The following is a 19896-nucleotide window of genomic DNA, read 5'->3' on the forward strand; positions in this document are numbered from 1 at the left end:
CTACCAGTAAGATAAATTTAATCATTTTTTCCAAAGAATCAATCAGTGGTATTTACTGATGACTTACTGTACTAAGCACTTGGGAGACATTGGCTGACATGGTCCCTGCCTATAAGGAATTTACAATCTTTCTATAGTGAAGAATAAAAAATATATACTTTACATTCATGTTTGTATACATGGCAGAATTGCAGTAGAGCCTCAAAATCCTTTTTAGTATAGGCAGAAGTCAGCAGTGCACCCTAGTTTCACTGGGCCACAGGCAGACATTTTATGGATATTGGCCGAAGGCACTGAAATCAATCTAGTTCAATGAGTGGAGATGAGCCACAGAATGGCAAGGATTGGAGAGTTGATGGGAAAGTCTGGTGATAGACTATAAAATAAGCACTTGATTACTTGTACATAGTTTTTAAAGCAAGCACCAAAACCTTGGTCTTATTTGGTCTTATTGAAACCAAAAGCATCTCAGTTAATTCAACCACATTTATTGAGGTCTTACTGTGGGCAGAGAACTGTACTAAGCACTTAACACCATACTCAAACTACTTAAAATGCTGTTCATGAGGGATAATGCCTGGAAAGCAATCATGTGGCCTATTGAGAGCCTACAGAAGATTAACCAGGATTTTATCATTTTTCTATTCTGGGGCTATTTCCTCATCACATTCCCAAAGGTGGGAAATTACATTTGTATCTGATCCCATTGCGGCACCTTTTTTTGTGATATTTATAGTTCTTTAAAGGCAGTATCTGGTAATCATCCTTATGGTCCTCAAAATTGTTTCTCTCATGATGTTTTGCATTTAGTGCTCTCAAAACTTCCCCTTCGGCTGGAACAGCGTCATGTTTTCAGTTCGGCTGAACTTTGCGTCAAGGTCCTGACGAACTTTCCTTCAGTTATGTATTTGAGGAGCAAGACAGTGACCTTGTGCTCCAGGCCACAAACGTCTCAGTCTTTTTGATGTTGACTGACTTGCCAGATATGTTAAGTGAGGCATATCTGAATACGGTGAAATGGGAAGGGAAAGCCCTTGGGTTGTTAGAATTCTTCAAAAGATATGCAACAAATACATATTTTTCTTTCCCGGATTTTAGCCACTACTAACCACAGAGATTCATTCAGAGCTAAGAATAGAGCATTCAGAGCACCAAGAAGATGTTATGAAATAATTTCCTCCAGTTCCCAGGTTCTCTCAATGTGCAGTTTTATTTCCTGCACTTTTCCAGTTTACTTTGTAAATAGTAATTTGGAAACAAGTCCAAACACAAGTGATTAATTCCATAAATAGAAGGAATGTGTGCACTCCAGAGAATATGCTCAGAACTTGATTTGCCAGACAGTATGCAAGGTTCCTTCCTGGATTCTTGGTCTAAAATGACAGTGGGAATTCAAAGGGGGGAAAAAAGTACAATATTCTTAACAGGGGGAAGACGTCTTAAGAAATATATGAGAGAGAACAGAAGAAGTTTTATAGTGCCTTGGGTGGGGAAAGGTGTGAAGGGGAGATAGGAATTAAGAGTAGGTAAATTTAAAAATATTACAAAAGTGCAATTGGGAAAACAAGCCATTGAAAATCAATCCTTTTAGGACCTTCATGTCACATGCTTTGATTGTTGTGGTCTTATTTAGCCAGTATCTAAAATATAAGGTAAGTGAAAAAAATTTGTCTTAAAAATGCCACAATTTAAAAGGTAGAGATAAAACCGTTAACTTGAAGAAAAATTAAAAGGAAAATACCAAAGCAAAGAGGTGGGGGCGGTGGGGAAACTGGTGTCAAATTTGGCCATTACAATATTCTATTGATAGATTCTGTAGTTCAGGCCTGAGATAGTGCTGTATTTTAAGGAAGGCACATTCCATGTAGTTAATTAGCTGTCTACAATAAAAATAGAGTTATTCTCTTCCTGAGAAATCATCAAACATTGCTCCTCATGCAGACCCGGCAGCGACTGATTATCTTCTCGAGTTCCCCAGCTTTCACAGTTGCTGGAATAGGCTTTCTGAAGATTAAAAAAAATAAATTTATTTTGCTTATTTTAGAGATCAGAGGAAAAAATTTACTAGGTTCAAACTTCTTGCATAAATAACTCCTACCGGGTGTTTTCTTTAAATTTTCATATACTGTATCATTGGTAATTATATTTTTTATTATTTATATTGTTCTTCACAATGTTCTTCTAAAGTTAGTTCAGAGTATCCTCAAACTTCAGAACAAATATTTCATTGCAAAGTTGTCCACAAAGCAAAATTATGTACATATTTTAAAGGTTACCTCTGCTTCCAAGAAACTTCTGTATTAGATATGAAAATAGTGTAATTAGGGATTCAAATTGTGGCAAATGGGAATCTGAAGGATACATACCTAGATAATACCCTAATTTATACATTTCATTAAGATGAATTTGTTTATTGAGTTGATAGCATTTATTATTTTTGAGAAAACTGAGGTATCAAGAAGTTCACGGACATGCCTGTGGACATTCAATGTAAATTGCGCAGAAATGGGATTTGAATGTATTAATCTTCAAATTTTTCCACTTCTGTCTTAACCACTCCATACTGCTGCCTCTTGTTTTAATAACTATTAACTACAAATGATTAAAACACCAAACCAAAAATATTTTAAAAAATACTCAAGACAATCAGAGTGCTCTGTGGGTGAACATAGGAGGAGTGACAGGACTGGATAATTGTTTTCTGTGAATTGTTTTCAAGTATTTCATTGATGAGCATCAAGAGTAAGGATAAGAGAAGCTCTGGTTCACATCATGTTTGTGAATTGGTGAAATATTAAAATGCCAATTATTCCGTTCTACTTGGAACCAAGAATCCTTTTTACAGTAACCTTTTTTTATAATAAAATACTATTTTTTGGTTCTTTTACTCCTTTCCTGATGGCTGTGTGCCTCCCTCCCCCACCCCCTCCTAATTGCTTACTTTCCCTAATTGCCCACTGACAGCTAAGGAAGTGGCTGCTATCTCTGACATGCAAGAACAGAACCCAGACCGCAGCAAGAAATGCCTTCTGTTCTGATGAGTGAGACAGGAAAGGATGTGGAAGAGCCAAAGGGCCCCTTATTGATCAGAAATTCTCCCAATTTCTCAGCTGAAGGGCACAAATCACTTGCCAAACTTAGCAGGATGGATTTCACCCTGTTTCTTTAAATCGATCAGTCAACTGGTCTTCAACTGTTTGATTTTTTAAGTTTTATTTTACAGTTAAGTGACCCTTTTGTGTTGAACCAGTTTTGCACAGGGTGATTTTGAGTATGTGTGCCTTTGATTTCATCAATCAATGATATTTACTGAGCACTTACTGTACGCAGAGCATTTTTTTACACTACCTAAAGTTTTCAAATGTAAATAATATATGGTGTAAAGTAAGGCTATTAATATATTATTAATTTTTATTTTGGGGTGGGAAGAGTTTACCTTAACCTCAATTAGGAAAAACTGTGTGTGGAAGAGAGAGGAAGAACAGAAAAAGCTGCATGGCCAGAATGGTGTAGTGGGGAAAGCACAGGCTATGTGGCCTAATTTCAGCTCTGCCACCTGTCTGCTGTGTGACCTTGGGTAAATCACTTGACTTCTCTGTGCTTCAATTACCTCATCTGTAAAATGGGGATTGAGACGGTGAGCTCCATGAGGGACAGGGACTATGTTCACCCCAATTTGCTTATATCCCCCCAGGGCTTAGCACATAGTAAGCGCTTAACAAATACCACAGTTATTATTATTTATGGATACAGCACAGGGCTGGGAGTCAGAAGGGCCTGGGTTCTAATCCCAGCCCCACCACTTGTTTGCTGTGTGGCCTTGGGCAAGTCGCTTTAACTTCTCTGTGCCTCAGTTACCTCATCTGTAATATGGGAATTAAGACTCGGAGTCCTGTGTGGGACATGGACCGCATCCAAATTAATTAGCTTCCAACTACCCCAGTAGGTAGAACCGTTTCTGGTGCATAGTAAGCTCTTAACAAATACAATAAAAAAATAAAAAGAAAGGGAACTTGAGGAATCATCTTCCCACAAGCTTAGGAAGATATTGTCGCATCAGAAATTTTGGTGAGTTACCAGGTAGCCTCCCAAAACCATGTGTGGCTACTAAGAATTGGCATTGGGCAGGTGATACATATGCTTGGGGAGGAGTCCTTCAATCAAAGGAAGACTATACTTTCAGGAATCATTTCTATAGTATGTGACTAGTGAAGTGAGATTGAAAGTATACCTGTCTGCATGTTTTGTTTTGTTGTCTGTCTTCCCCTTCTAGACTGTGAGCCCGTTGTTGGGTAGTGGTTGCTGACCTGTACTTCCCAAGCGCTTAGTACAGTGCTCTGCACACAGTAAGCTCTCAATAAATACGATTGAACCAATGAATGAATTAGTAGCTACAAAGAGCTCAATTCTGGAATATTCTGAGCCCTGAGTGTCATAAGTACCAGACCCCATCCTCCTCAATACCGTCTGGGTAAAACATTCCAATGCCTTCCTAGAATCATAAATCCATTGCGTGGCTCTCTCAACAATTTCACAGTAGATGAACTGGAACTGTTTTGCTTAAAACGACAGGCTTTTTGCTGCCAGTTCTGATCGCACATTGAATGTTTAATAATCAAATATCTTGGATCTTGTTTAATTCTGGAATGTTCCGGAGGTAGCACTCATTGCCAAAACAAAATGTGATTATATCAGTCTATGTGGCTTCTTTGCTTGTGAGTGAACTAACGAATAGGTCAGAAGAAGCTATTAGAGTCAGTGTCTTCGGAATTCTGTTTTGGCATCATAAGATAAGGTTTTGTTTTAACCGTTTACCTGAACATTCTTCCCGGATTTAGCGAAGCCAACCAGTAACTGTAGGAGTTGGAGTAATAGTTGCAGCTCCCTCTACCATGACATTCTATAAAGGGACTGGCACGGAATTCTTCCAAGCAGGATCCGGGGGAAGCCAGTTCTTGCCCCGACCCTTCGGAGCCCGCACTTGTGTACTGTGACAACAGAAATACTTGGAATAAAAATCTGACCTCCAGTGCTCACTCAACTATTTTATGACTCTTTTCCTACGTGCACCTGAGAGAAGTCCGATTTATTTAATGATGGAATTAGTTTTAGAAAAGATGAATGACATACAGCACACGCGCATGCTCAATGCCAGACTGGCAGATCCACGCAAAGACAGTTCCTCTCATCGAAAATCAGAATTGTTCCAAACCCTTCTAGCACTAGGATAACTAACACAACTGGAAAGTTCCCTTCCCAATCAAACAAAGGCATTTACTGAGTGCTTACCGGTTGCCTAGTATTGGTAAGCACTTTGCACTATATTATTCCTCCAGTCCTGGACAAAAGGACAGAGAGAACTTGAAATATCAGGGATGCAATTCTTTTTAATTTTCCTATTTAATGGGTAAGTTGCACTGCTTGAGTTACAGCAACAGCAGCTGTGCCACAGAAGAGACAAAGGCACTGTCTCTGGACGTACACTTAGCCCTGTAAGTCTTAAAGGACTTATCATCCCTCTAGACTGTAAGCTCCTTATGGGCAGGGAACATGTATACCAAAACTGTCATATTGTACTGTTCTAAGTGCTTAGTGCAGCATACGGTTTCTGTGTATCTGAAGACAGGGATTGCGGGGTGGGAGCACATTGGGCTATAATGGACTATGAGCTCATTGCGGGCAGGGGAATGTAACTGTTTTTTGTTGTATTGTACTCTCCCAAGCGCTTAGTACAGGGATTTGCACACAGTAAGCACTCAATAAATACATTTGAATGAATGAATGAATAATAGCCCTAGGCCCTGTTTGAAGCAGATCACTGACAATCAATCACTCAGTTGTATTTATTGAGTGTACATATTTGTACATATTTGTTACTCTATTTATTTATTTTACTTGTACATATCTATTCTATTTATTTTATTTTGTTAGTATGTTTGGTTTTGTTCTCTGTCTCCCCCTTTTAGACTGTGAGCCCACTGTTGGGTAGGGACTGTCTCTATATGTTGCCAACTTGGACTTCCTAAGCGCTTAGTACAGTGCTCTGCACACAGTAAGCGCTCAATAAATACGATTGATGATGATGATGATGATGATGAGTGGTTACTGTGTGCAGAGCACTGTACTAAGCACTTGGGAGAGGACAACAGGTTGGTAGGCACTTTCCCTGACCACAACAAGCTTACAGCCTAGAGGGAGAGACAGATCTTAATATAAATCATTTATAATATATAATTTATAGATATGTACATAAATGCGGTGGGGTTGAGGGTGGAGTGAAAATCAAATGCCCCAGAGTCACAGATCCAAGTGCAACACAGAAGGGAGAGGAACTGGGGAAAAGAGGCTTAAATGGGGAAGGCCCCTTGGAGGAAATGTGACCTTATAAAGGTTTTGATGGTGGGGAGAGTGGGGGGTCTGGCATATATGGAGAGGGGAAGGACTTCCAGGATAGGGGGAGAGACATGGGAAAGGGGTGGGTGGTGAGAGAGGCAAGAACAGGGCACAGTGAATAAACTTGTACTAGAGGAGCAAAGTGTGTGGATTAGGCTGAAGTAGATCAGTGAGGTAAGGTGGGAGGGGGAGAGGTGATTGAGTGCTTTAAAGTCACTGGTACGGAGTTTCTATTTGATGTGGAGGTGGATGGGCAACCATTGGAGATTCTTGAGGAGCGGGGAGATGTGGATTGAACATTTTTAGAAAACTGATCCCAAACAGCAGAGTGAAGTCTGGACTGGGGTGGGGAGAGACAAGAAGAAGGGAGGTCAGGGAGAAGGCGGGTGCAGCAGTCAAGGCAGGACAGGATAAGTGCTTGGATCAGGGTGGTAGCAATTTGGATGCTAGTCACACAAAATATGTGTCAGTTGAGATTATAACTTGTACTTGTATAACTTGCCGACTTGTACTTCCCAAGTGCTTAGTACAGTGCTCTGCACACAGTAAGCGCTCAATAAATACGATTGAGTGATTATAACACCAGTCAGTAAGAATCCTACACTTCTTATCTTCATCCAAAATATCAATGATCAGCGTTAATTTGGTCATTAAAATTAATTCCAGGAAGCATCAACACTAGCAGTCAAACAGTTTTCCTTACATTAAGCTATGGTTTTCCTACTATTTTCCCCTCTTACCATCACAAAAGAAAATCCTTTCCAGAGAGAAATCCAGCCTTGAGGACATGAGGGAATGTCAGTGGTTTGGCTGTGAATTGCAATGGCCATTGCAGAACCTTCACAGACGGTGCATCTGTGACACAACATATAAATATTAGATGGGAAGCTGCCCACCCTTTTCATTTTTGTTCTTGATGCTTTGCTTTTCATCAAAAATTACATAATTGGAATTTAGATTAGTCAAAAGGTCTTTCTGATGGCATTTGTTAGGCACTTACTAAGTGTCAACCACTGTTCTAAGCACCGGATCAGTTACGAGTTAATGAGGTCGGACACAGTCCCTGTCCCATGTGGGGTTCACAGTCTAAGTAGGAGGCAGAATAGGGTTGAGGAAACTGAGGCACAGAGAAGTGAAGCGACTTGTCCTCAGTCACACAGCAGACAAGTTACAGAGCTGGGATTAGAACCCAGGTCCTCTGACTCTCCCAGGCCTGAGCTCTTTCCACGTGGCCCTGCTACTTCCCAGGTCTTGAGGGAGTAGATACATACCGGCTAATATAAGACTCCAAAGCCCTTCCAGTAATCGGGGCCATGTCCATGGGCATCAATGTTGCTGTTGACAGCCAATAGGAATAGTCATTGCGTGAGGCAAAATTGCATACTTCATTGTTATTACAAAATAAGAAAGGCATGGTGGAAAATCGCTGAAGGCAGCTACCAAGTGTTCCTAGGAAACAGAAGGTATTTATCTCCTTTAGTAGCTGAACATACAATTAGCATGTCATCGGGATGGCAATGTTCAATAAATTAAATATTATAAGGCTGTTAGAAATAATGCCAAGCAGAAATCAACTTGGACAAGGAAAATATTTCTTTTTAAAAATGTATCAAGTGACACCATTTGAGTGCTTCCTCTGTGCATAACCCTGTAAGCTAGTGGTGAGATCATCAAAATTTTCCAGTACTTTACTGAATCGCTATACACATGGGACTCACAGGGTTGAATGATGGATGAATGGGTAAACAGTGAAAGATGATGTGGTCACCTTAACTCCACTTCTAATTACCCATTTGGGCAGTATAACTACCAACTAGTGTCCTGGAAAGGATCTAAACCCCAAGGAGATTACAGAGTAGGAGAATTATTGAGCTACGGTCCTACTAAGAATGAAAGGGTCGAACTAGTTCAACAACCATGCAGGTCTCTTTCCTAGTCCCTTTCATCCCTACAAATTTGGGATGATACCTGAACCATCAAGCCTAGACTCTCCAAGACTGAAATTAACGCCCATGTAAAATTTAAATTATATCCATGGAAGAAGAAAAATCAACATGAGGGCAAACAAATAAAGGCTCAGCATAAGAAAAGATATGGAAAAAAGTCCATTAAAGGAGAGTACTTGAGTGTAAGCTTGCACATTTCAGGATGGGAGCTTTTCCACAATCATTGTTGGACAACGGGTGTTATGATTTTAAATTCATTTCATTGGAAGCAGGTTTTTGTCTTTTTCTCTGATTCATAATGAAATCCAACTCTTGTTTATGGCTCAAAGATCTGCAGAGTGAAAAAATATTTTCATTTCACTTCAATACTTAATTTGCTACTCCCTGCTTGTCACACAGTGAAGCAGGTGGCTTAGTGGATAGAGCACGGGCCTGGGACTCAGAGGGACCTGGGTTCTAATTCTGGCTCCACCACGTGGCTGCTGTGTGACCTTGGGCAAATCAGTTCACTTCTCTGAGCCTCAACTGTAAAATGTGGATTAAGAATGTGAGCCCCATGTGAGACAGGGACTGGGTCCAACCTGATTAACTTGTATCTACCCTAGTGCTTAGAACAGCGCTTGGCACAGAGTAAGTGCTTAATAAGTACCATAGTTATTATTTTTATCCAACTTTTTAGGCAGCTGTACTATGCATTGAAGTTTTTGCATTCTAGGCCTGAAAATGGTTTCATAGCAATGTCTGAGACTACCAAGGTCTTGTCCATGGGCTCTTTCATTTCCTTGAACAAAGAGAAGAGAGTAACCACTGTAGAGCGGCATGGTTTCTCCAGGGCAAGAAGGAATCTCCAATGATTGGCTATGCCGGGTGAAGATGAAGCCTCTTGCTAAATCAGATATAGGAGGTCCAGAGTTCCCAGGTTTTCCCTTTAACCCAGGATATCCAACTGATCCAGGTAGTCCTTAAAAAAAAAACCCAACAGACACAAAGTTAAAGAAAGTCTGACAGTAACAAATAACACACATGGGGGACACTCGAGTGACAAACTCTAGAAAAAAAAAATACTCAAAGGCAACCAGCATACAAAATTCACTGGATTTTTAAGAATGTATGGGTAACTAACCCCATTAATCAATCAATCAATCAATCGTATTTATTGAGCGCTTACTGTGTGCAGAGCACTGTACTAAGCGCTTGAGCTAACATTTCCTCTCTCTCTACCCCAAATATTTACAGTGCATTTTATAAAATTTTGAATTTACTTTCAGCACCTATACCTTCAAGGAATCCAAAGTGATTTGCCCTGGGCATTAGTGCGTTTGGAGGATGCTATCATATAATTTCCATTAAAGCCCAGTGTAAACCACTTTGGGGTTCCAACAGGAATTCTATCATAGCTTGGGAGTCAGAAGGTCAAGTGCTCTAGTCACGACTCCACCGCTTGTCTGCTCTGTGGCCTTGGGCAAGTCACTTCATTTCTCTGTTCCTTCATCTGTAAAATGGGTATCAAGACTGTGAGTCCCCTGTGGGACAGGGAATGTGTCCAACCTGAGTACCTTTATATCTACCCCAGCACTTAGAACAGTGCTTAGCACATAGTTAGTGTTTAACAAATACCATAATTATTATTATCATCATCCTCAAAACTCCCCATAGAACAAGAGTCAAGCTGTTCTCAGACTCATACCAAATTAAGAAAATACAAGATTCAAGTAGGCATTTAACATCTATTTGCAATCATTCAAATTACTAATTGGACCAGTAAATCCTCACATTTTGTAGAGAGGGCAATGTGGATAAGTTAAATGATTTGCCCAAAGACACATAGCAGACACGTGGAAGAGCCAGTATTGAGAACCCAAATCCTCTGACGCCCCGGCCCAAGCTCTCTTCATTAGGCCAAGCTGCTTCCCAGTGTTTTGAGTTAGAGGAATCCAAAAAACAGAAGGTGACAAGAAGCTTTTTATGCTGAAGGAATTCATAGTCTTTCAAGCCAGGAAAAGACATCCAGGTTTGGTGCATCTGGGTTCAAAAATCTAAGATGAAGGGAGATCAAGTATCTTTTCTCAATTTTACTGGTGAGGTAACTGGGACACAGTTAAGGATAAATCACTTGTCCAGGGTCCACACAGCAGGACAGTGGAACAGCTGGAATTAGAATCCAGTCTCCTGACTAACAGTTGTATGCTTTCTATCCACTTTCATTAATTCATTCAATCGTATTTATTGAGTGCTTACTGTGTGCAGAGCACTGTACTAAGCGCTTGGGGAGTACAAGTAGGCAACATATAGAGAGGGTCCCTACCCAACAATGGGCTCACAGTCTAGAAGCGGGGGGACAGACAACAAAACAAAACATGTAGACAGGTGTCAAAGTCATCAGAACAAACAGAATTAAAGCTAAATGTACATCATTAACAAAATAAATAGAATAGTACTCAGAGAAGCAGCAGGACGAGCTAGTGGAAAAAGCACGGGCCTGGGCATCAGAGAACCTGGGTTCTAGTCCTGGCTCTGCCGCTTGTCTGCTCTGGGCAAAACATTTAACTTCTCTGAGCCTCAGCTGCCCCATTTGTAAAATGGGAATTAAAGCTATGAGTTCCATGTGGGACAGAGACTGTGTCCAACCTGATCATCCTGTATAATTGTATTATATAATAATATATTATCTTGTATAATAAGCATTTAGTAAGCACTTAACAAATGCCATAAAAATTCCAAGTATAGCTTGGTATATAAAGTCAACCGAAACTATGAATCAGGCATAAGGAGTTGGACTCGTATTCTGCTCACAATAATTCACTCAACTTAAAAAGGGCCACAGAATGAGAAAAGGCTGACAGAATACAGAATATAGGGGGAGAAAATATCAAAAAGAAAAGGGAAGATTAGGCTTGCTTATTTATTGCTTTGCTTCTTTGCTTCTCCCTTGCCTATTTCATTCATCTTTTTCTTCTGTTCATGAAGTATAAATGTGGCTTTTCAGAATTGAATGGATGGTGTGTACCCCCCCCACCCCTCCAAATCAAGCGACATCTATTAGCTTCATGAGCCATCTGTCAATCAATCAGTGGTATATATTGAGTGCTTATATTGTTCAAAGCACTGTACTAAGCACTTGGGAGAGTATAATACAATTGGTAGATACTATCCCTGCCCTCAATGAGATTGCATCCTAATGGGGGAGCTAGACATTAAAACCCTTTCTTGGCTTCCAAAACCTGATTCAGTATTTCCAGAGAGGTCTAAGGCAACTTGTCCAGGATTTCCAAGCACTTCAAAGCCAGAGCTGAACCCAAAGATGTATGTGGGAGGCATTACTTCTTATTTCTGGGCAAGCCGCCTTGGAGCTAACGTGGAAATGTGGTGGACTGAAAATGCACCAAGCTTTGGAAATCAACAAGGGACTCATGCAACCTCTAGACTGTAAGCTTGTTGTGGGCAGGGAATGTGCTGCTAACTCTGTGGTATTATACTCTCCCAAGTGCTTAGTACAGTGTTCTGTGCACAGAAGACGCTCCATGAATACCATTGATGATCCAGATGATTCAGAAAAAGAGGACCTGCCTGTTTGAAACTGAAGACTTGTTACATAATTCAGTGTGGCCCGGAGAGTGGACTGTAAGCTCGCTGTGGGCAAGGAATTTAATAATAATAATAATACTAGTGATGGCATTTGTTAAGCACTTACTATGTGCAAAGCACTGTTCAAAGTGTCTGTTTACTGTCATATTGTACTCTCCCAAGCATTTAATACAGTGCTCTGCACACAGTAAGCGCAAAATAAATACAACTGAATGAAAGTACCAGCAGAAGGAGCATCTTTGCAGGCTTATACTGCTCTGTGGCCATCTTTCCTCTCTTCAGGGCTAATTTGGCATTTGCAGTTGCTATTGTAGAGGAAACAATTATAAATTTATTTACCTGTTTGTCCTTTAATCCCTTTACCACCTTTCTCTCCATCTAGTCCAATAGTTCCTGGTTTTCCATCATATCCTGGCCAACCTCTTGGCCCTTGGGATCCTTTGTAAAGGAAAAGTGACTTTTAATATGACATCAAATTGGGCATAAGATGAAAAAATCCCACATACTCCTTCTCCTTCTCTCTCTCTCCAGCCCCTCTCCCACCCCTATAGAAAAGAAAATGAAAAGCTGTGAAATACAAGAGTTATGGATGGGACATGCGAGGGAGGTTGAGGATCGGAGGATGCCCAAGCAGTTACTGTATGATGAGCTGAAGTGAGATAATTGTACAAAGTGAGGATAAAAGAAACAATTTAAAGTGACAATGAAGCACGACCTCAAATGCTGCAGCATGGGCAGCTGGGAGGCAACAGTGGCAGACAGACCAGTCAGGTGTGCAGCAATCTAGGATAGGGTGGCTCTTTAAAGCAGTGGCTTCAGGAGTTCAAGAAACTAAGAGGCAGAATTGAAAATAGCACCAGGCTCTGCAAATAGCAAATGCAACAGCACAGCAAAGAATGATTTTTATGTGTGCACAATATAGAAAGGATTGATGAAGTTAAGCTATTGTTTTTAGCAAAACCTATATATATATATATATATATATATATATATATATTAAATCTCATAATCAGTAGCTTCATCTTCCAACTAGGAGAGCTATTCATATAAACACTCCAGCCTAAAGTTTTTGGGGGGCATCATTTAAGATCATTCTTAAATGGCTAGAATTCCAGAAATGACAATGGCCACTAGCTGAAACATTACTATGCAATTTCAAAACCACATTTACCTTGTCCTCAAGACAACTTCATATCATGTGATGCTTCAGAAGAGAAAATAATTAAGTCTTTCAGTCATTCTTTCCCTAATCTCTGTATGTTTGCCATTCGTCATATTTCTGTAAGCACTCTTTGGGGTTATTTACTCTCTTTACAGTCCTTTTCCCTTTATTTAACTTGCTTGTAACAAACAGAAGACTACTGGAAGTTTAGCTGGAGGAAAAATGAGGTGTCACACAGAGACACACATACAGAAACACAAAGTGTTCAAATAGCAGGAGATTGAGAGGAGGAGGAGTAGGGAAGTGGGCACAGAAAAGGAAGTTTAAGGAGAAAAAAATGCACTCTCCTGTTTAGTTAGTACAGTGCTCTACACCCTCTAAACTGTAAGCTTGTTGTGGACAGGGAATGTGTCTGTTTATTGTTATATGGTACTCTCCCAAGCGCTTAGTACAGTGCTCTGCATATAGTAAGCGCTCAAAAATGATTGACTGAATTAATGAACTAAGCAACATTGATTGACTGAAAAGGAGGAGAGGGAAAGAGAGGAAGACGTGTGTGTGAGAGAGATCCACACCACAAATGCAGATGCACAGTTGGAGGGCAAAAACAGAAACCTTATCTTGCCTTTTCTCCTTGAACTGAAGACTGCCTGGAGCTGAGCACCACCCCTTAATCTGGCACGGGGCCAGAAGAGGTGGGAAAGTAGAGCGTTTTAGGAGCTGATACTTATTTCCTTGAAAATATTGCTGGTTGGAAGCCATGGGCCCCATGGAACTGGCACTTTGGGGGCTAAATCATTTGCTTTTACTCCTCAGCTTTTGGGGTAGCTGGCCCACCCTGCCCCTTGGACTCGGATGGAGGTCAGAAATGGTGTCAAGATGTCAGCTTGATTGATTGATTCATTCATTCAATCGTATTTATTGAGTACTTACTATGTACAGAGTACTGTACTAAGCTCTTGGAAAGTACAATTCGGCAACAAATAGAGACAACCCCTACCCAACAACGGGCTCACGGTCCAGCTGACTGTCATTGCCTAGCCCAGATCCAGAACTCAATGAGGTTTCTCTCACCCCCGGCACAGGTCCAGAGCGTAGCTGGAGCTCTGGGGTCTAGGTGGGCATTTGGTCTCAGAAGCTGCTGTAGCAGCTCTGCAAATCTCATGGAGCTGATTTGTAAAGTTGCTGCTGGCTTCCCAGCCTACAAAGCCATGACATGTGTTCTCTGTTCAACAGTTGCCCAAGTTTAGCGGGTTTTGCCGAGGCCAGAGCCGCTTGGTTGGTAGAGCTGGTGGCAGAGACAGATGTAGTCACAGCCTGTCAGCAGAGAGGAGTTTTCTCTTCTCTTTCTCCCCATCTTCATCTCCTTTCTCCCTCCTTCCCCTTTCCCTTCTCCATTTCTCCTCTCTGTCCCTCTTTCTTCCCTTTCTGTTTGCAGTGAGCTCCGGGCTCTTTTAGCACCTACTGAGCTCTAAAGCTCAGATACGCAGTATTTTGGTGTTCCCAATAGAATTCACGTCAGGAAATTTTTTTTCTCTCCCTTGGGGCCAACCAGAGGCCTTATGAACCCCACTGGAAAGGGAAGGTTTTTGCCCAGGGAAAATAATCAATCATTGGTATTTATTGAGTGCTTACTGTGTGCAGAGCACCTAAGAACTTGGGAGAGTACAATATAACAGAAATGGCAGGAGGTTCCCTGTCCACAAGGAGCTTACAATCTAGAGGAAACAATCCCCCTTGGAATGTTCCCCATTTCCTCAAAGTTAATTCATTCAGTGGTATTTATTGAGAGCTTACTGTGTGCAAAGCACTGTACAAGTGCTTGGGAGAGGACAATATAACAACAAACAGACACATTCTCGCCTACAACAATCTCACAGTTGAGAGGAGGGGACAGACATTAATATAAATAAATAGAAAAATAAATAAATAAATTATAGATATATACAGATATATACACATGCGCTGTGGGGATAGGAGGGAGGAGGAATGAATGAGCAAGTAAGAGCAGTGCAGAAGGGAGTGGGAGAAGAGGAGAGGAGGGCTTAGTCAGGGAAGGCTTCTTGGAAGAGATGTGCCTTCAGTGGGTTTTGAAGTGGGGGAAAGTTCGGTCCTCAATTCATACCCACGTTCAAAATAAAAATTGCTTACACTGTTATTCGAAGAAAGCTTAAAAATATAGAATAGCAAAACAGTAAGGCATTATCAAAACAATAATAAGTAACCATGCATTTGGGCACGGAACTGTTTTGGACAAACCAGTCAACTCTCATTTTTCTAGTTTCAGAAAGTCTTTTTTCTAGACGCCCCAAATGTTTTCAATGAACAGGACCTTAAACATCCCTATAAGGCCTCTAAAAAGTGACAAAAACAGTAGTATTCTAATTTAATCGATGGAAAACTTGATGTGAACCCAAGTCATGTGATTGCCCAAGATCATTCTATAAGATATTTCTAAATAGGTTCTTCTAACTCCCATCCAGGTGCAATGCGCCAATTTATTATGTTCCTTGCTTGATATAATTTTTCCTTACTCTACATATTTACCTCAGCTCTTTCTAAGGTTTCCAAATGAGTTACAGTATTTATTTTATGTGCCAAGCATGAGTGTAGATACAAATCAGACGTAATTCATGGCCAACATGGAACTCATAATTTGGGTGAGTCCTGGAGGCATCACACCACGTTGTGGGAAACACTTCTCTCCTAACCTGTGCCCCCCCAGATGGGAATTAGCCAGGCCCAGTTTCCCTCCGGCAATACGTGAAGCCTGGAATTGGCCCCGTGAACTTACCCTGAATTCCTGACACATCTGGAGCTCTTCAAGCACCAGGAAACCTGGGAACTCTGACCCTTACTCACCCTTGCAGTGTAAGCTTCTTGAGGGCAGGGAATATGTCTACCAACTTTGTTACATCGTCTTGTCTTTTGCCATCGAGTCATCTCCGACCCATAGTGACGCCCATGGATGCATCTCTCCCAGAATGACCCACCACCATCTGAAATCGTTCTGATAGTGTATCCATAGAGTTTTCTTGGTAAAAAATATAGAAGTGGTTTACCATTGCCTCCTTCTGGGCAGTAAACTTGAGTCTCCACCCTTGACTCTCTCCTATGCTGCTGCTGCCCAGAAGAGGAGAGTTTTGATTTGTGGCAGATTGCCTTCCACTCTCTAGCCACTGCCCAAGCTAGGAATGGATTGGTTATGCTTCTGCTTGACTCTCCCTTCCATAGTCAAGACTGGTAGAGTACTGGAAACTCTCCAGGTGTGGCCCTGAGAGGGGTCTGCTATTTTGTACTCTCAATCAATGTCATATTTACTGAGCACTTACTGTGTGCAGATTCTTTACAATATAACAGTATAACAGAGTTGGTAGATATGTTCCTTGCCCACAATGAGTTTACACTCTCCTAAGCACTTAGTTCGATGCTCTGTATGCAGTAACGGCTTGATAAATACGATTGACTAATTGAGTGTGACCTAGTGGAAAGAGCATGGTCCTGGGAGCCAAGTGATCAGGGTTCTAATCCTAACTCAGCCATCTGTTGGTTGTGTGACCTTGGGAAAGTCACCTTCTCTATGCTTCAGTTTCCTTATCTATAGAATGGGGATTAAACTCCTGTTTGTCCTCTTAGGCTGTGATTGCTGTGTGGGATGCATCTTATTTGATTACTTTGTACCTACGCTGGTACTTAGACCAGTGCTTGGCACTATTAATTAAGAATTTAATAATCACCATCATCATTATTATTTATTGCTTGCAATGTGACCCTGAGAGCCAGGTATTGGGGATGGAGTAGGATCATGTTTTAGTAGCTCCTGCCTTCTCCATACGATGTTGCTGCCCATTATCTATGGATGCCTAGAGCCTAGGGAGGGAATGGTTGCCTTTCCCTCTCCAAGAATCTATGGAGGACAGCCTCCAAGCCTTTCCGCCACTCTAAACCCCTGGTAGTAGTGGTCCCATTAACCTTCTCTTTTGTTGAATTATTTGGTTTTCAAGTACATCATAAATATAAACTAAGTTCCCATCACACCACGCCCCAGTGCATCAAGTACGCACAGCTGATTACAAAAAGGGCACCTGGCTGTCCAACTGGTCCTGGTGGTCCCGGATCCCCTTGCATTCCCGGTGCTCCAGGTATACCAGGAGGCCCTGGGCTTCCTATCAGAGAGAGTCCTTTAATTGCTCCGGGCTGCCCTGGTGGTCCTAGAATCACAAAAATAACATGAAATTGGTTGACTTTGAAAACATGTTGGAAGTAGAATGAAAAATCTCTGAAATAATATTTACCAGGTGGTCCTTTTGGCCCGATTGGCCCTGGGGGTCCAAATAGTCCTGGAAGTCCTTGATTACCTTTTTCTCCTAAGGAAGGAAAAAAAATCATTGTGGTAATATGGAAGGCAGTGTGGCCTCATGGAACGAGCATGGGCCTCGGAGTCGGAGGACCTGGGTTCTAGTCCTGGCTCTGCACTTTTCTGCTGTGTGACTGTGCCTCAGTTTCCTCATTTGTCAAATGAAGATTAAATCCTACTCCTTCCAATTTAAACTTTGAGCCCCATGGGGAACCTGATTATCTTATCTACCCCAGCTCTTAGTACAGTGTTTGACACATAGTAAGCACTTAACAAACATCATTACTATTATCTGAAGAAGTAATGGTAGTAGTAGTAGACCCAATCCTTGGCCTCAAGGAGTTTACAATCTAGCAGAAAGGTAAGATAAAAATTGGCTTGACCATCCAAGACAAATAGCATACTAGTCACTCCATAAGGAATTCACAGCATAAGACAGGCATGCTTCTGGAGGGGATATGTGGAAATTATAATATTTTATGGAATGGATTTGATTTTTAATCCTGCATAGTATTTTTTGCTCATTTTCTCCACATTGCATGACCGCTTTTCTTCTGAGGGCTTTTAATCATTCAGCTGTCATCCCATTTGTCCCACCCTTTCATTCACAGGTCTCAGATTTCCAACTGGCTTATGGGTAGGGAACATGTCTACAGACTCAGTTATCTTATACTCTCTCAAGTGCTTAGTACAGTGCTCTGCATACAGTAAGTACTCAATTAATAGGATTGATTGACCCTCTATATCTTAAAATGCTCTCCTATATTTCAGAGATGACATTTATGTCTGAAGAAGAACAATGGCACTATGAAAAGTGAAAGGGGACGTGTAAAATACCTGCATTGCCAGGTAAACCTTGGAAACCAGGATCACCTCTAAGACCTGGAAAACCTGGGGCACCTGGCCTCCCCTACAGTTCAAACAGAAAGAAAACAACATTTATTATAGTTTTGTAAAGGAGGAAAAGACTTAGGTATTGCACTACATTGAGCAACTCCGGGAGAGATTAGACAAGTGGTTATGAGAAAGGAGCAATCTAAGAATATATTCCAGCCTGACTATATTTTGAAAATTTTAATGCAACTTATCGACATCCCCAAACCTTGATAAATCTATGAGCCCCTGACAGCTGTCAGCTCCACAGAATTCCCCCAAACAGTAGAATCTTGCCATCATTAGTACCAAGCCCAACCAACACCAGGTCATCCCCAGACATTCCTCCTTCCCGGACCTGCTGCCCTGGTTGATGACCACTCCCGTAAATGATGAGCAGTTGTGTCTACTGACCTTGCAGTGGCTCAGGGTGAAAGATGATTCAGTTTCTCTCATATCATAGGTTCAGGTTGAGGTTCAGAAGCATCACAGTTAACAATTTTGGTATTTGTTAAGACCTTTCTATGTGCCAGGTGCTGTACTAAGTGCTGGGGTCAGCCAAACAAATCAGGTGGGACACCAGTGCCTGTCCCTTATGGGGCTCCCAGTCTTAATCCCCTTTTCTCATGAGGTAACTAGGCACAGAGAAGTGAAGGGTCCCACAGCAGACAAGTGTTAGAGCTGGAATTAGAACCCAGGTCCTTCTGACTCTCAGGCCTAGACTCTAACCACTAGGCCACAGTTGCCCTGAAGTGAGATTTGGCCTTGCAGTCTAACTGCAGAATGTGATTTTCATCCCAAAAGCTAATTCACAAAAGAGATTGAGAACTCAAGGGTACTGTTTTTTTGTTTGTTTGTTTGTTTTTACTTACAGGATGCCCTGGAGGCCCAGGGTCTCCTATATTCCCTGGTGGTCTTCCTGGACCTGGAGCGCCCATAAAACCTTTTTCACCTTTCATGCCTCTGGCTGAGTTCCCAGGTTGTCCTGGTGGTCCAGGATCACCTGCATTAATTAACATACGGTATTTTTGAAGGCATTAGGTAGTGTTACCCAGTCTATCTGCAATGAATATCCCTGATATTTAATCTACTGATGACTTTTTTCTAGTTCATATTCCTACAGAGGATGCATTCACTTTTCAGTAACAGTATCAACAGTAGTATCAGTGCTTAGAACAGTGCTTGACACATAGTAAGCGCTTATGAAATACCATCATTATTATTACTATTTGATACCTATGTTTTGAGAGCATCGTACTACATACTTGGGGAACATAAGAAATATATGCTTCCTGGGAGCATGCAACTAATAAGACAAGTAAATATACATTGACAAACATGCAATAGCAGAACATTAAAATAGGTATCAATAATCCAAGTGGATAAAACAATCAATAATAAACACATTTGCAGATAATTATGTAAGAGGCCTGAAGAGGCTTGGGAATGGCATGATCAGGATGGCAAGGGGTTAATCAAAAAATTTCTCCTCCAGTGGTTGGCCTAAGGAAGGCTATTTTCAGGTGCAATTAACAGCAGGTATTCAGGCCTGAGGGACTGGGAGAGAAGAGAGAGGCAAG

General features: G+C 41.3%; 1 protein-coding gene, 1 non-coding gene and 1 pseudogene across 2 annotated transcripts in view; 1 reads left to right on the forward strand and 2 right to left on the reverse strand.

Moving 5' to 3' along the window:
- Positions 1 to 471: 471 nt before the first annotated feature.
- COL4A3 (collagen type IV alpha 3 chain) overlaps positions 472 to 19896 on the reverse strand; it is a 131331-nt gene continuing 111906 nt past the window's right edge. The window contains exons 43-52 of the mRNA XM_038748782.1: positions 19189 to 19319; positions 18281 to 18353; positions 17382 to 17453; positions 17172 to 17297; positions 12264 to 12362; positions 9091 to 9300; positions 7665 to 7842; positions 7134 to 7248; positions 4816 to 4988; positions 472 to 2004 (exon numbers count right to left, since the gene is read on the reverse strand). Of these exons, the coding sequence (XP_038604710.1) occupies positions 1920 to 2004; positions 4816 to 4988; positions 7134 to 7248; positions 7665 to 7842; positions 9091 to 9300; positions 12264 to 12362; positions 17172 to 17297; positions 17382 to 17453; positions 18281 to 18353; positions 19189 to 19319 (1262 nt within the window). The 3' untranslated portion in view covers positions 472 to 1919. The remainder of the gene's footprint in view (positions 2005 to 4815; positions 4989 to 7133; positions 7249 to 7664; positions 7843 to 9090; positions 9301 to 12263; positions 12363 to 17171; positions 17298 to 17381; positions 17454 to 18280; positions 18354 to 19188; positions 19320 to 19896) is intronic.
- On the forward strand, positions 4168 to 4242 carry LOC119931113 (annotated as a pseudogene).
- On the reverse strand, positions 16233 to 16370 carry LOC119931096. Its single transcript, XR_005451959.1, has one exon. It is a non-coding gene; the product is annotated as a small nucleolar RNA SNORA7 (small nucleolar RNA).

Source organism: Tachyglossus aculeatus, chromosome 7, assembly GCF_015852505.1.
Source record: "Tachyglossus aculeatus isolate mTacAcu1 chromosome 7, mTacAcu1.pri, whole genome shotgun sequence".
Taxonomy (NCBI): Eukaryota; Metazoa; Chordata; class Mammalia; order Monotremata; family Tachyglossidae; genus Tachyglossus; species Tachyglossus aculeatus.